At 39.4% G+C, this 17762-nt stretch overlaps 2 protein-coding genes across 3 annotated transcripts; one reads left to right on the top strand and one right to left on the bottom strand.

The window, feature by feature from the left end:
• The first annotated feature begins 126 nt into the window (after window positions 1–126).
• Window positions 127–1115, top strand: LOC147867543 (ribulose bisphosphate carboxylase small subunit, chloroplastic-like). Its single transcript, XM_087315330.1, has 2 exons — window positions 127–339; window positions 476–1115. Exons 1-2 carry the CDS (start codon window positions 166–168, stop codon window positions 833–835), a joined length of 534 nt encoding a protein of 177 aa, XP_087171456.1. The 5' UTR covers window positions 127–165; the 3' UTR covers window positions 836–1115.
• A 1575-nt stretch (window positions 1116–2690) lies between these two features.
• On the bottom strand, window positions 2691–17497 carry LOC147867542 (aspartic proteinase 36-like). 2 transcript variants are annotated; one of them, XM_087315328.1, is made up of 10 exons: window positions 17040–17497; window positions 9279–9408; window positions 8932–9146; window positions 6666–6905; window positions 3934–4096; window positions 3740–3810; window positions 3553–3652; window positions 3209–3272; window positions 3029–3100; window positions 2691–2928 (listed from the first exon to the last, which is right to left on the bottom strand). In XM_087315328.1, exons 1-10 carry the CDS (start codon window positions 17480–17482, stop codon window positions 2774–2776), a joined length of 1653 nt encoding a protein of 550 aa, XP_087171454.1. In that variant the 5' UTR covers window positions 17483–17497; the 3' UTR covers window positions 2691–2773. The 2 variants fall into 2 exon arrangements, with proteins under 2 accessions (XP_087171454.1, XP_087171455.1); XM_087315329.1 differs by lacking the exon at window positions 17040–17497 and adding an exon at window positions 16653–16799.
• Window positions 17498–17762: the final 265 nt, after the last annotated feature.

Genomic DNA, 17762 nt, shown 5'->3' with positions numbered 1-17762 from the left:
AAACTCTATTTAGGTGGCAAAACATGATGGATGACCCAATCCTCTCAATAACACAATCCATCCCACTCTCAAAAGCAAGAAAGCTCCAGGACACCCCCACCCCACCCACCCACCCCTTGCAGCCTTTTGCTGTGTGTGTACTTGATTGTGTCTGTTAAAACTAGAATGGCCTCCGCCATCTCGGCTTCGTTGGGCGCCGCCGCCCCTAGCATGGCCTCTGCCGCCATCACCGACGCCAAGAGCTTCACCGGCCTCAAGGCCAACACCGGATTGTTCGCGGGGAAGTCGGCACCTCAACCCTTGGCCATCTCCAATGGAAGCAAAGTCAGCTGCATGTTGGTAAGTCCCCTAGGGGTAAGGGGGGGTTCCTCCCCCAAGTGTCATTGGTAGAACTTAGCCATCATGACACAACTTGAACACTAACTTGTAACTACTACTTTGTCATGTGTATGTATGTATTGTACATTACATATAGGTGTGGCCCCCATACAACAACCCCAAGTTCGAGACCTTGTCCTACTTGCCCACCCTCACTGACGAGCAAATCTCGAAGCAAGTGACCTACATCACTAACCAAGGGTACATCCCGTGCCTCGAGTTCGATGTCCGCGGAGATGTGTACCGCGAGAACTTCAAGGGATGCGGCTACTACGATGGTCGCTATTGGACCATGTGGAAACTCCCCATGTTCGGGTGCACTGACTCTAGTGCTGTCCTCCGTGAAATCAAGGAGTGCCAGAAGGCCTACCCCAACTGCTACATCCGTGTCCTCGGCTTCGACAACAAGCGCCAAGTCCAAGTCGTTAGCTTCCTAGTCCAAAAGCCAACCGCGTAAGAGAGGGCCATTCTTTCTCTCTTTTGCTCCCACATCCTTGTGGATCCCCTTTTTTTCAAGACCAAAGTGTGTGTGTGGTCTTCATGTTTTTGTGTCCCTCTTTTTTTAGAAGAAAAAAATCATCTCTCATGCCACACCCCCCCTCCTTGCCCATTTACTAGAGTGTTTGTTGTCATAGTCATGCCCTTGTTTGTATCCCTTATAGGAGGCCCACGCTCCTTTCGTTTGAAAACCTTTGTCTCTTCTTCGTTATTTTAATTCAATGCTCCTTTACTACTCTTCCAAAGGCCCAAAATCGAATAGATGTTACGTTATTTTAATAATTATGACTCAATCAAGTTTGATCTAATTCTCCGCATAAACATGGATCCTCCCATGACTATAATCATTGATGGTCACGATGATTGGTGATGTGTGTCGGTTCACTTTGATAAGAAATGACACTTTTATAAGGAATTAATCGTACGTAGGTGTTTATTATTGCAGGAAGATAATTATTGCTCAACTATCATGTTTGGTAGTGTGAACTCATTATAGATCCTAATAAGAAATTTGTTCTTCTACCTACGACAAGAAAATGGTGAACGGATATGTTGATCCATCACATTTCCCATATTCCTTTGCTAGTGATCAATGGGCAATAGTGAATTTCGTTTAGATTGCAATAAGAAATGTATTCTGCTATCTAAGACAACATAATGATCAATGGCCATGATGATCCGTCACACTCCCCACATTCATTTGCTAATGATCAAATGGGCATATTCTCCCCCGAGTTCAAAGTGTTAAATTCATATATAGGTGATGACCTTTGATCACATTTAGCTATTGCTCACTAAGATTTATTTGACAATGATCAATGGACAATAATCAATGGCGATATCAATCATGACTCCCCAAGGCTCATTTAATAGTCATCAATGGATGATAATCAATGTAGACATAAATCATGACTCCCTACAATTCATTTGACAATGATCAATTGTCATATCAATCATGACTCCAAGAAATTCATCTAATAATTATAAAAGAACAATCAGTGAATGTTTTGACAACTCCTCCCAAAGATTCACTTGATAATTATCTGAACAATATTTCGTAGCACACATCACAATGAGCTTGTTGGGCATCCTGGTAGGTTGAGTTTTAGTTGGACTCTTATCTAGAGCCAAAATGATAAATAAAGGATACTTGGATAATGCAAGAACAAGTGTGACAAATTGACTAATGATGAAATAGGAAAATTCACCTTGATTGAAGGCACCTTGAACAATTCTAATATGTACTCATGTGAACCATTTTTACACAAATCCCCCACCTTGAATGAAAATCTAAGAAAAATAGCACTTGACTGTTAATATTGGCATTCACTCCCAACTACCTTATTCATATCTACCATGAGACTTCTGCTTTTCGCTAATGCTTCATTTACTTTAGAGTAACGAGTGGTCACTATGGGATTAGCATATACTAGTATGAGATATTTTAGTTTCAAGAGAACTTTGCTGAATATGTTCAAACATACTTTCCAACTTTCTCATTTTCTTAGCTGAGGCCAACATGAATGTAAATATTCTAATATCAACACAACCCCATCAAATGCTCGATAACAACTGGTTTAAGAACACTTGGAACGTTAAATTTCATTTAACTCGATAATTGGCTATATAAGTTGAAGGAAACCAACCCAAAGAACCAAGTAGGCCAAGGACTCAAGGATTGCTAGGATAAAAACACATTCATATATACCACCTTTTATTTCATTGGACAAAATTTGAGACACTAATACCACCAAATATCTAAAAGATATTTAAAAGTGAACTTTAAATGAAAGGTGACAATAACTCAGAAGGTTAACAGAATAACGACCTAAGTTTATTACTGGATGAACTTTGTGCATATGTACAGCAGTGCAAGTATTGTCTTGGTTATTAAAAGCTAATCTAGTGCTAAAATCACAAAAATGAGCAATACAATAGCCAATATATTTACACTCAGGTATGTTTCAAGAAATAAACGTTCTGAACCACCAAGCACGGTTGCAAAAATTTCTTGATTCTCACGGCCAGTTTGGACAGTAATATTTGAGGAGCCTGCATAAAATTAATAGAATTTTTTCTAAAACTTAGGTGTGCTTAGAAAATATAAATTATATTATTAGTCGATTTGCAATTGTAGATCATCCATTCTTACAATTATAATCCATCCAACCAATTCGTTGATTCTCAAGATCATAGACCACCAACTTGTTCTTGAGCACCAAGTCTGCTAGGCAACAATTAAAAGGCAGTGATGAAGGGTTATATATAATTAGGGAAAAATCATGAATAAAATGATTAAGTTTTTATGTTCACTTCATGAAAGACACAAAACCTCCAAGAATTGTCACAGTAGGGCTGTCAGCAGGAGAACTGAGAAAGCCGAAACAATAGGCATCCTGAAAGATGTAACTGAAGTTAAGGAAAAGCAGCATCATATCTTTTAGGGCAGAAAACACCAAAATCCATCGAGCTTTCAGGTATCTAACTAAATAACCCACATGTTACGGTTTGTACCACGGGGGATATGGGGTATTCTGGTAAATAGAAACTAATAGGGGTATTTTGGTGAACAACCCACAAGTTATGGTTCGTATTTAGGTGTTCTTTGTAAAGTAATGTGCTTAATTATGTACATAATGTATTTAATGATTTGTAAATAGTAGAAATTTTTCTGACCTTTGCTCGTTGCACCCGGAGGAAGTAGTCATGCGGAGGGATGGTCATGTTTGCCCCACCCTCAAAAGTGAAGATGAGTAGAGGAAAGTCCTCATCCAAGCTGTCCAACAACAGAAGAAACATACCCATTTGGCAAAGTTCCAACAGCTCACACCCACTATTTAAAAGATTATAGACGAGAAATGACCTGCCATGGTGTATAATGCATGTAAACTCATCATTGTCCTGCATTAATACTGCACTTTGAGAGAGAAATATCTGTCAAACAATAGAAAAGAAAAGACCATAACATATTCTGAGCTCTTATTATAGGCATTAAAATAGAACTTCATTCTGATCTCACAAAACGTTTTTGCCCATTCACAATGATCACTGTAATACCTCTTCAAGAAATTCTTGATATATTGACTGAGGTACGTAGGCCAATGTTGTTCCACTATCAAAAATAGTCCCAGAGAGTTGACTGGTTCCATTCAGATGAGCGCCTATTTGAAGTGAATGACCATTCACCTCAATGCTCTTCAACATGACATTATAATGCATCCTATAGAAAAAAAATACTAAAAATTGGAATTTGAAGTCTTTGAGACTTTGACTTTTGAGAGCACTCTTACATGACCCATGCGGCATACAGTTTCTATGGCTAAAAAGGAAATTCTGTAGAAGTCCGAAAGTTGCCATACCATAAACATGAATTTGGTAATGTAAAGTCAATGGAGATGCCAACTCACTTTGCTTATTACGAACAAATTAAAACAATTATGACCCCAGCCAGAGTGCTTTATAGAACTGAGAGAAATTAAAGCAGTTCCAAGCACAAGATAATGAGAACTACCAGGTCCATATAGTATGTGCACGTTCTTCTTCTTTTGGGTTCAAACATATATATGTTCCAGGAGTGTCTTCAAACATATATATGTTCCAGGAGTGTCTTCAAACATATATATGTTCCAGGAGTGTCTTCAAACATATAAAAGTTCTAAAAAGTTTCAACAGTTCTTGCCAATTGACATCAACACCACATACAATAAACTGACAAGAAGTCAGGCACTTACATGTCCTACATTCAGTTTTTGTCAATTGACATCAACACCACATACAATAAACTGACAAGAAGTCAGGCACTTACATGTCCTACATTCAGTTCTTGTCAATTGACATCAACTCCACATACAATAAACTGACGTAAAGTCAGGCACTTACATGTCCTACATTCAGTTCTTGTCAATTGACATCAACTCCACATACAATAAACTGACGTGAAGTCAGGCACTTACATATCCTACATTCATATAGTACCCCTTTGCATTAATTAAGATAGAAAGAAATTTTCCATATATACCATCTATCTTGTAATGGACCCCTTGAAATGGCACATCTCAGTATCCAAATGGCATATAAAGAAGTATGTAATATTGGTACATCCATAATAAATACTTATTTATATACGTACATAGTTAACATGCATTCATGTATGCATCCGTTAGTAAATGCATTGATCAGGACGCATTAAGCATTCATTTCTTAAGAAAGTCATCATGCAGACAAGGGCTCCATCTCCAATTCAAAGCACATCATTCTTTTACTGTTCCAAAGGATCAATCTCATATACCATGCAGTTGAGGTGATGTGTGAAAGATTTCAGCTAATTCACCTTTCAGTTCTGCTGATATAGGCTTCACAATGGCTTTGCTTCATGGTCAGTTATATTTGGAATAGAATCGGAGAGGAATATGTTAAATGTTTAGGGAAAACGCTTCACCTTTTGGAAATGCATTTCCTTTTTCATAGGAAAACATATAATTAAGGACTGATTATGGAAGCAGTCTAGTCATAAACATGGATGGAGGTGGTCCTGTAACTCTTAATCTCATCTATCATATGTAATCCTTTATAATGGATGGTAAAAAATAGATTAATTATGTAAAATAAGCTTCTAACTACTAAAGCAAGAACTAAGTACCTATATATAAATTTTCAAATATCCTTGAATGTTTTCAGCATTCATCAAGTGATAAATTTCTACTAGCATATGTTTTCTTGACTTGGCTGGATACTTTCGTATATTTACACAATGCACTGCTGAAAACATTAAAGTTCCACTATTTTGTTCAAGTTTTAAGTTCTACATAGACAAGTTAACTTTTAAGATGTAATTTCTCATTTGGTCTCATAGGGCTCTTCAATTATGTTTACATATCTTCACTTCTTTTTTGCTCCATGATATGATTTAGGCGAAGATGAGAGTAGCCCCAACAATCACCAAGGCATTATTCCAATCAAAAACTGATATCCAACAGCTTTGGGAGCTCCCTAAATGAAGTTACTCAAAGTTGGCACCTGTGTCAACCAAAATAATTTGCTGAACAGGGAGATAATCATTGTTGGTAGCTGAAACACAACAATGGTTCAAGTAACATGGCAACATGGCATAAGCAGAAATGCACTATCCTTGTTCCAGGATAGATTGGTTTGTCCCCATCTAAACATGCATGACCAAAGAGGAAAAGAATAGAGTGATCCAAATTGATATTATCAAATTGGAAAAAGACGAACCTGGATCAGCCCACAACATCTCTTGCTAGGTGGATTCATCCACATCTGTTAGAGATTGAGGTAGGCAGATATGCATGAACACCTCTAGAAGAAAGAATTTGCCAATTGAGTCATCCGAAAGTAGAATCTGAAGAGCACTATGTTTGCAACTGTACAATGGTGTTTGGGGTCTTGCTAGAACCCAAGAGACAAAGGGAGAAGTTGGACAACACAACTACACAAGCTCATCAACAAAGAACAATGGCAACTTTCTATAGCCCCATCACTCCTCATGCTACAAGTCAATCAAGGGCTACACAAGTGGGTTACATCTATATATGACAAGATTCTTTGGTCACTTTTATTTTTATTTAAACTTTTACTTAGTTACATTCATTTTGGTTTGTTCTCAAAGATGAGACAACATTTTGAAATGTAATCTCTTTTATTTGGTCTTATAGGCCATTTTGGCCTCTTAAAAGATGTTAATATCTCTTTCTTTCTTTTTCTTTGGAGTATACATACATTCATTCGCACTGAATTAAAATTAAGAAACATGCATTAGACTCATACTCAACTGATGTCTTTGTATCGGCGTGTAAGATAGCCCAGACTCCATCACATGTCCTATCACAAGGATGCCACCCCCACCATCTTCACCCTCCAAACAATGGGCAAAGACTTGAGGAGTTTTCATTTGGTGAGCCAACTGCTGAATTATTGATGAATTTGATGGGCCAAGCCCTAAAATGCCATCCAAGGCCTGATCATGGTCCTGAGCATTGTTATCCAAACCTCTATTTGCATAAACCGTGCATCTGGAATCAACACAATGAGAAAACTTTTACTAAGAGAATAAACAATAAGAATCCTAACATCATGATAATATCATCTATTGCATGAGACATTAACAAAAGACTACATAAAAACCCGAAACGTTTTTTGAATGCACACTTTTTGAGATGGAAACCTCACTTGCACCCATTACTCCCTAGTAATGGATGCTATAATACTTTAAACTTCAGAGGAGAAATTGATCCAAAAACCACCTCCAAATTCCCAAGAATAAAACAAATTGTCCCAATAAAGCATGGCTGTGAGTCATAACTCTCATAGAAAACCTGATCTAAATTATTCAGAGGAGCATGGAAGCTGGATGTACACACATATATCAGACATTGAAAGAAACTTCATAGACAACTCATATGTATGAAAAATCATTGGAAAACGTAGCTGTGAGTCATGACTTCATAGACAAATCATATGGGAAAGAAATAAGGAAAAGAAGGGAAGTCCCTCAATGCTGATCAAAATCTTAAAATGAAACAATGGCAGCAGGATTTTCCTCGTATACATAAATGGATATTCTATTTGTACTTAGCTCAAGAAACTGGATAGACATGAATCCCATAGACTATCTTCGCATCACTGCTACAGTTGAAAAGAGGCTCCAATTCCATATGATTGCATTGTTCACTATTGAGTGCTTAAGGTACCTCTCAGAACAAAAATCCTAAATTCTCGCAATCATGAACTAACATTACACTCAGAACAAGTTCAGTTTTAACCACTGGGATCATGCATCAAATACTCACAATAGCAGCACTTTCTCAAGACTGAACTGTCCATGGAGCTCTCAGAAGTGAAATAAGCAGAGTAGTAAACAAAGATGAGACTAGCCATTTAATTGTGATGAGAAAAAAAAGTTGTCAGTCAATGCCATAAATGGAAAAAGTAGAATGCTTTTTGCAACACATTCAATCCCAATTGAGAAGTGTTAAGGCTCCAAATCCCCCCTATATTATTCCAAAGTGTATATGATCCAATCACCCCACTATCTTAGCTACCATCTGAACTACCAAAGTGTTGTAATTGCTTCCATCTTCAAGCATCTAGGCACTCATACAAACAATAAGATTTGATAAAATAATGGCAAGCAAACCGCTGCATGATTATATTAAAATTCTGGCTCATTCACTGAAACAATGGCATAATCAAATGAGAACATATTATTTAATGCTTGCATCCTTTGATTTAAACACTATATCAGCTAGATTTGGCTCAAACGAATTAAGAGATGATCCTGGTATCAAAGTAGATTACAGATTGAGCTGTAAAACAAGAAATAGCATGCATGTCTACAATATCATCCAATCTGAATAACCAAGAAATCAGCAACTATCATCAGAATTCACATTTCCATGGATTCATACTACATATTAAATAAAAAACATACAAGTGCCGAAGACCATACAAAGAAAATCTAAATGTTAAAATCCGGAAGACTAGTATGATAAAAATGACTCCAACATGAATATATCCATCACCCATCCAAATCCTCGAACCATACAGCGGTTTGTAAGTCTAAATATAAACATCAAAAACCTAGTATGATAAAATTGACACTTCAGTGAATCTTCACAATCCACCCGCCACCTTAATTCTCAGCCTCTACATCAGAGTAAGGGTGGACCAATATTTCCATTATATAAGAAAACATGTACCTGGGCCATTATGCAACTGGGTATGAAAAACGCCCAATGTGCTAATTTTCACATGTGTTAATGGGGCTCCAATGTTTCCTAACTACCGTGTAGTGAAGGAATTTAACCATGTTTGCAAAATTACTTAATCATGTAACGCTCTCTATTACTTTTAGTCTGTGTTAAACAGTTTGCAACAATCACAACAATAGTCTAGTTACTCTGCTGATTCCACACACTTCATTATGAGATTGTGTTGAATCATGTTGTATTGAATTTCCTTTCACTATTCTACCGGTGTCAAATTCATCTTAACATAGCAATACACCCATTTCTAGCAGATATGTAACAAATTATTTACCCAAATACAATAGTACCGATGGATGACTTGTTATTCGTGTTTTGTAGCACTAAGTTATCTTGAATGTAGAAACCTTCAGCTGTGCTCCCATCGCCATATGTTAGTTTATATGTACATAGCCTTCCTGGTGCACAACTTGTCCCACAAAACTGTTCTTCACATACAAGTAAATGACTTGTTCTTGAGAGAACTGGACTGTAGGGCTGCAAACTGATCTGAAAAAGAAATATACTACACTAATGTGGCCTCAAACCCTCTCTACATGGCACAAAAAAATAAAAACGAAAATCAAATGAATTATGATGAGACTACTTAAAAGAATCCTTGACAATGGATGGAAAACATACCCCGAGGTTAGTTTTCATTGGACAAGTTCTGCAAGAATCACATGATAGCCAGAGCAAATCGCTGCCAGTATCTACTTGCGCATAATAGGAGGAAGGTGGTGTTCCGATCTTGAGTTCCGTAAAATATAATCTGTAGAAAGAAATATTCAATGGAAGTTAGTTACTTTTTCCCAGAGAAGTTGTGCAAGAATCAAGTGATAGCCACAGCAACTCATGATGAATAGCATATTCCAATCTCAAGTCACATAAAATGTGGAAAAGAAACATCAATTCAAAAATAAATGTGCATGCTTCTTTGTTTCAGTATCAACACGTCAAGATGAATGTCTTACCATCCTGCCATTTGACAATAAAACATATGGACTCCCAACTCTCAACCCCCATCGAAAGTAAAGTGGTTGATTTCTATGTTAGAAAACAATTGTGGAGATCAGATGGGAGTACAAGCAGAAGAGGGGAAGTCCAGACCAGAGGATGTCTGGATGTGGGAGTTAAGAAGTTGGAGAGGATGGATTGGAGGATAAGCAGATCGGCAAATGAGTGTGGATGGATGAGAGGATGAGTGGATGTCCAGATGAATGGATGGTGAACGGGCAGATGGGAGGGGGGTTGGGTGGGTGGATGAGGTAGACACCAGGCAAGGGGGCGATTGCAAGTGTTGATGAATGGATGCGAAACTGAGATTGTGAGGATTTGGGTAAGGTAAACGAAGGAGTGGAATCAGATGAGTGGAGACAGCAAGGGAAAGGGGCTTGGGCGCAACCCATGGGCTGGACACAGCAGATTGGATGATATTGAGAATGAGGCAGGGATGAGTGAATTGGATGACAAGGTGGAGAAGATGAGAGAGGATGCAAGATAAGAGGACAAGCAGGGTCATGGTGGAGTGGATTGGATGAGGAGAGGATGAGCAAAGAAAATCCAAACATGAGGAATTAGAATTAGAATTAGAATTTTTATCATCCATAACGAGGCCAATTTTGACCTATGGGACCAGAGTATACATGTGTTCTTGATATGTGTCTCCTTCCTAAGAAGGGGTATTCATACATTGAAGCACAAAGTCTCTATGTGTGAATAAAGCATACACATATGAGCTCAACCTTCTTGGTGGTGTCTTAAGTATCGCACTTAAGTTATCACTCCCTCTTAGTATGTCAGCATATCTTGAATGAATTGCACTATATGCCGAGCATGTGAAGAGCAAGTGACATTCATCCTCTACCATGCCTTCATTGCATACTTTGCATGTCTTCAAATTAGTTACATTTTGATACCATGATGCAACTTCAATACCTAACTTGTGAGATCGAGTGTGAAGTAGTATGTGGGCTCTACGAGCATTACTACTCATATTGGTAATGAGATAAGGTTGGATACGATCAATAGGCATTCTTGCTTTATATTGAGACTAACATTGAGGGTTGACATTTGCATTGTAGTATTCTAGCTTTGTCCTCTTAGCATCTTTCCACTTCATCCTTAATGATTCCACCAACCTTTCCTCAATCATTACATACTGCATAGCATTGCCCGAAAGCTCTAAAAGATCATCCAAACCCCATCTTCTAAATCATTTCTTTATGTCAACAACCCAACCAGATGAGAGAATCTTACTTTTATGATTCTTTTGTAGCTTACATCCAACATTCCAAGCAAGGTGTGGTAATCGATGATTCGGCATATTCTTGACTTTTGTAATGTATTTATATACTTTTTGGAGTGCCAATTAGGGATCGGCAACGGTTCGGTTTAGGCTTAGCCAGTTTGGCTTGATCCAAGCCAAACCGGCTAAGCCTAAACCGTTTACAGGATCTCAAACCTGAGCCGAGCCGAGCCGGTTCACAAACCGGTTAGGCTAAACCGGTTTGTGAACCGGCTTGGTAAACGGCTTGTAAACCGGTTTAGAAACCTCCCTCTCTCTCTCTCTCTCTCCCTACCTCCCTCTCTCTCAAATGATTCACTATATACTATATACTATATACTATACATTGTACAAGCTCTCCCTCCCACTCTCTCTCACGTATGTGGTCTCTGACTCTCTCTCCCTCTCCCTCTCTCTCCCCTCTATGTAGTTCCTCTCTCTCTCTCTCTCCCTCTCTGTAGTCTCTCTCTCTCTCCCCTCTATGTAGTTCCTCTCTCTCTCTCTCTCTCCCCTCTATGTAGTTCCTCTCTCTCTCTCTCTCCCCTTTGTGTAGTCTCTCTCTCTCTCCCCTCTATGTAGTTCCTCTCTCTCTCTCTCTCTCCCCTCTGTGTAGTCTCTCTCTCCTTATATGTTGTCTCCCTCCCTCTGTCTCTCTCTCCTCGTCTATGTAGTTCTCCCTCCCTCACTCTCTCTCTCTCTCTCTCTTTCCCCTTGTCTGTTGTCTCTCTCCCCCTCTCTAAAGTTTATAAACGGCTTAAACGGTTTATCCGGCTTAGCCGGTTTGGCGAGGCTCAAGCCAAGCCGAGCCGAGCTCAAACCGTTAAGGCAAGTTCAAGCCTAAACCGAGCCGAGCCGAGCCTCTAAGCCGCTAAGCCGTTTTCAAGCCGGCTAAGCCAAACGGTTTAGGCTTGAGCCGAGCCGTTGCCGATCCCTAGTGCCAATAGTTCGCAAGAGAATGAGTGAACAAAGCAGCATTGTCATTGGCAAAACCCATGGGCCAGTGGCATAGAGACAAACAAGAGAGACAACAAGCAAGAGGAAGAAGTATTGAAACAGATGAGAGAACAAAGATTAATTATGCAAATAAGACAATGAGCTAATAATACATGATTGCTAAATAGACAACAAACCAACAGATTGGCATCCCATGACTGGTGTCGATCAACTTAAGGTAATCCATTCAGAGGGGAGACTCCCCTATACATTATAGAGGAGACGTGCATAGACAATGTATTTAACCTCTCAAGCTTTTACAAGCTAATAATAGGCTTCATAGTACAACTTCACAATCTCGACTTTACAAAACAAGCTTTTGGACCTCATAATTTTAAGTTCATCAATTATTGGGATGCCACAAATTCATCTCCTCTAGCACCAACTTCCAGGAGGTGAGAGTCTGTTAGGATCTCAAGATGGACTATAGACCAGTATCCAACAGCTTTGGAAGCTCCTTAAACAAATGTATTCAAGATTGGCATTTATGTCACCAAACAACTTGCTAAACACAAAGATAATCATTGTCAGTATGCTGAAACACAACACTAGCTCCAATCACATGGCACAAGTATAGCTTGGATTGTCCCCATCTAAACATGATCAAAGTTGAAAAGAATATAGAGTGATATGAACTAATATTATCATATTAGATAATAAAAGAACATGAATCAGCCCCACAACATCTCTTGGTAGGATACTATGTCTGACATTCCAATGTTTTAAATAAAATAGAAGGGAGATACCATTACCTCTCTAACCAATGCTTTGGCACACTACACAAGATAATGGAATATGAGGACCAATAGTGCCTGGAATTGTTCTTTCTAGAACTCAAGAGACGCGGGTAGAAGTTGTTGTGATGTGGACAACAATAAAACCACGCAAGCTAATCAACAAAGAACAATTGCAACTTTCTTTAGCCATATCACTCCTACCCATGTTACAAGTCAAATAAGGGGTACACGAGTGAGGTCTTGACCAGAACACTACCAAGGGGTTGCACTAGATCAGGCAATAGCAATTTGTCGTGCACATAGACCCAAGGTCCTGTGGGCCACAATGTCGCCACCCTTGTCATCAAAAAATGAAAGCAATTATCTCCTGCCATTGCAAGTACCCACTCACTTCGGATATTTCTCCATTCAGGATCAACCCATGTTGGAGATCCTATGAAGACTAAATATACAAACAATCTGACTTCATAACCTTGCATGTATAGATAGTCAGAATGCAACATTTATGCCGGGGTTAAGACAAGAGGATTTAGGAGTGCCTTACATATCATGGACCTCATCCTTAAATTATGTTGCTTGTGGATGAAGCAAAGACGGAAAAGAAGCGATTATACAAATTCTTTGTAGATTTCCACAAGGCCTTTGATATTGTACCAAGGGAGCTTCTACAAAGATTCGGTGGACACAAAATTCCTATGACATGATATAGGCTATATATGCACCATGTTGAGACAAGTTTTTGGAGGTAATCAAGTGGACACCTGGATGATACACAGCAAAGCATCCACCCCACCGAGACCATCAGTGCTGAATTGGACGCAGCCCTCATGATGGTAGAAGATATATTCCGGACAGTGAACCTCAATCAGATTCAAACCACGCCACTTCATAGAATTACATGTAATGTGTTTGACGCATCAAAGCAAACGGCAACAAAACCCACAGAAGGATCATGGTATTCACAAGTGATCCTCTTTCAAATAATGAAAGAAAAAAGGCATTGTAGCAAGATCTATGGCAGTTCTATAACCAAATGACTTGGCCCCACACCAAGGAAACCACTTCACCCAAAGATGGCTCACTACAAAGTTCATTTCTTTAACTTTTCAGCAGAAGGATTCATACAGATACCAAGGTACATGCACATCTACATTCCCACAAAGCAATAGGTCAACTTGGAGTTTCCTCCCACTAACTAGAGATCCAGGCAGGATGAGCACTTCTCTTACCTACAGTTGAAAGATTCTACAAATTATGTAAAGGAGAGATCAAAAAATTCTATGTGTAGGTGCCCAACCTTCAACCGCATCAGAAAAAAGTATGCTACCCTCTATGTGTACTCCATCACCATTCAATAAATGATGGAGAACGCTGACCTGCAGCTGTTTGAAAAATTGTTGCTTGAGTTTCAAAATCATATGGCGTCAAACCTTACATTAGCATGTGGGATGCAAACACAAATTCTTCCATAGCTCTTTACGTCCACTAACAACATGCCGAGGAGTCACAGTAGAGGAATGTTGACAATAAAGGAGACCACAGGTACTAAGATATAAGACAAGGGCCATGCCATCACCAATTCATGGAAATAATTGCTCATCATGTCCAATTCACACAAGGACATCCTGATGCACTAGTTATGCTTCATCATAGCATCATTACCGCACCAACCAACCTTGGATACATAGACAGGTTACCATTACTCTCATGGATATTAACTATGTAATTCATGCTTGTACACTATCTCAAATAATGATCATAGAACTTTAGGCAAATTTGAGGTTTCATTTTTGTCTTAGTATGGATGACATGAATTCACTCATATCACGATATTTGGCATCTAGTAGATGTTAAGATATCTTTCTTTCTCTCTAAACAAGGCTGAAATCAGAGGGAGATACCATTGCCTCTTTAAACAAGGCTTTGGCCCACTACGCAAGGTAATGGAATATGAGGACCAACGGTGCCTAGGACTTTTCTTGCTAGAACCCAAGAGACATAGGGAAAAGTTGTTGATGGACAATAATGCAGCCACACAAGCTCATCCACAAAGGACAATCACAACTTTCTTTAGCCCCATTACTCCTACTAATGTTACGAGTCAATCAAGGGATACACAAATGGGCTCCCAGACCAGGACATAACAAAGGGGTTACAATAGATCGGGCAATAGCAATTTGTCATGCACGTAGACCCTGGCCCCATGGACCACGACCGCAGCATCCTCGTCATTGACAGATAAAAGCCATTATCTCCCACCATTGCAGGTGCTTCCCTTGCTTCGGAGACCTCTCCATTCTAGATCGACCTATGCTAGAGACCTTTCGAAAACAAAAGTTACAATATATCTAACTTGAGAATATCACACATGTGCCAAAAATCAAATTCCCTCTGTTTTTATCTTATTTACCTTTATATTTACTGAGTAATACTTACTCTATTTTGATTTGTTGTTCTCAAAGACGAGACAACACTTAAGATATAATCTCTTGTTTGGTCTTATTGGCCATTTTGGCCTCTTAAAAGATGTTATTATATCTTTCTTTCTTTCTAAGACAGAACCACTGTGGAAAAGAATGGAGTGATTCAAACTAATATTATTAACTTGGAAAACAAGATAATATGGATCAGCCCCAAAATATCCCTTGACAAGTATGAAGATGGCCCACTATAAGACACTTTTTAGACACATTGGATGATGGATTCATCATCAGGTCATCTTTTATGGACATATATCTATCCTATGCATCACGCAGTGTGATAGGGCAGCTGCAAACTTCATCACATCTGTTAGAGATTGAGGTAGGCATATATGTATGAAACCTCTAGAAGAAAGAATTTGCCATTGTGTCATCGGGGAGTGGAATTTGAAGAACTCAAAGTTTGTCACTATAATGGTTTTTATGAAATAAGGAGATACCATTGCCTCTTTAAGCAAGGCTTTGGCCCACTACGCAAGGTAATGGAATATGAGGACCAATGGTGCTCGGGGCTTTTCTTGCTAGAACTCAAGAGACATGGGGAAAATTTGTTGAAGGACAATAGTACAGCCACACAAGCTCATCAACAAAGAACAATCACAACTTTCTTTAGCCCATGACTCCTACTCATGCTACAAGTCAATTAACGGCTACATAAATGGGCTCCCGACCAAGACATAGCAAAGGGGTTACAATAGGTCGGGCTATAGCAATTCGTCAATCACATAGACCCCAACCTCATGGCCCATGATATCACCACCCTTGTCATTGACACACAAATGCCATTATCTCCCACCATCGCAAATGCTTCCCTCAGTTTGGAGACCTCTCCATTCTAGATCAACCTATTCTAGAGATCTTCCGAAGACAAAAATTATAGTATATCTTACTTGGGAATCTTACATGTACCAATAACAAGATTCTTTAGTCTCTTTTTAGACTATTTACTTTTACTCAATAACATTTATTTTGATTTGTTGTCCTCAAAGACGAGATAACACTTCAGATGTAACCTCTTGTTTGGTCTTCTAGGTCATTTTGGCCTCTTAAAAGATGTTAATGCCACTCAAGCATGGGTACAAATATCAGAACAAGAATTCTTCTTCATAGAGGAAAAGGTTGCAAACACACGATCCTACACATATCACATTCAAATGTCCTCAATTCTCCATGTGCTAAAATTCATGTCAATATGCAGCCTTAGTTCCCTTCAAAGACAATGTGCACATATCCAGTTTCAAGAACCATGATTTGCTAGTAGTGATTGTTTAATACACTTGTAACATCCAAGTCTTCTCTACAGCCTTAGCTCTCTTCATAGGGGAGGTAACTAGATAGATTTAGAAATATCTTTAATCTTGATTATTGCCTTCAACATGTAATCTCTTGTTCCGTCCTATAGGCCATTTTGGCCTCCTCAACAATGTTAATGTAGGTTTCTTTTCTTTATCTCTTTTTCCAATGTGAGACAGGGCATTGAGGTTCCAGTAAGGAGACGCATTGAGTATGCATGCTTTACCCCAAACGAGTTTGTAAGCCTGAGTATCACGCTCTGCTGAAATGCTCCATGTTCAATCATCTGTGACCTTGCTTACCCCACATTTTCAGCCCTAGCCAAACACAACATACAATTTAACACTCAGTTGCAATGTTCATTTGTCGAATTCTTGATCATGAAGAATCAATAACCAAGTCTTCAGATGCTACATGAAAATGACTCAAATCAGTCCCATCGGTGGTAATATTTTACCTCCAGTGAGGATAATAAACTCTCTCTCTCTCTCTCTCTCTCTCTCTCTCACACACACACACGCGCGCGCGCACGCACATATAGAAGAACAAGAAACAAGACTAAGAATCAAGAACCAAATAGCAAAGAAGAGTAGAATAGAGAGTATAATTTTACCCAGCCGAATAAGGGTTTGCATGGCCCCCCATGGGGAAGGACGCTGAGGAAGAAGAAGATTGTTGGTTTTGTCGTTGCAGGAGGAGAGCCCTATGGTGATGATGGTGTAGAGAATCATGGGAACGAAGAACGGCACGGTGATGCAAAGACATAGGGAGGCCGCCTCTGGAGGATCCATGGAGATGGCTGTACCTATGATGCAGCCTAATGTAACTACTACCATATTCATAAGCACCACTACTATTCTTCTTCACATGCGGATTAGGGAGGAGCAGCGCCTGTGCGGTGCAGAAGAAAGGGAGATCATGTACAAGAATATGTGGGCCAGAAAGAGGAAGAAGGAGAGAAAGAAGAGGAAGAGGAAACACTGACCAGGAGCAGGAGGAGGACTTCTTCATGGCCACCATCATCATCACCATCACCATCACCATCACCATCACCATCAGTGATTGTGTGTCTGTTCTGTCTGTCTGTGACTGTGTGTGCGCGCGACGTAAATAGAAGGCAAGGAATGGAGTGATGGAGAAGTAAGGAAGCAGGCAAGCAGTGGCAGCCGTCACCGTCAGTCCATCTCCTCCTCTAGGCTCTAACAATCAGCCACTACGGTTCGGTTCGGTTCGAGAGTGTCAAACCGAACCGTTTAAAAAAAATTAACCTGAACCGAACCGTTTAAAAATTTCCGAACGCTGTCTCGTGGTTCAGTTTCGGTTTCCAAACTTAGGT

This window comes from Azolla caroliniana, unplaced genomic scaffold (assembly GCF_043228905.1).
Source record: "Azolla caroliniana isolate FFs.n. ecotype wild unplaced genomic scaffold, voAzoCaro1.0.p SCAF_2, whole genome shotgun sequence".
NCBI classification, from domain to species: domain Eukaryota; kingdom Viridiplantae; phylum Streptophyta; class Polypodiopsida; order Salviniales; family Salviniaceae; genus Azolla; species Azolla caroliniana.
Note: the sequence above shows the minus strand (reverse complement) of the source record. Positions and strands in the feature narration are given on the sequence as shown.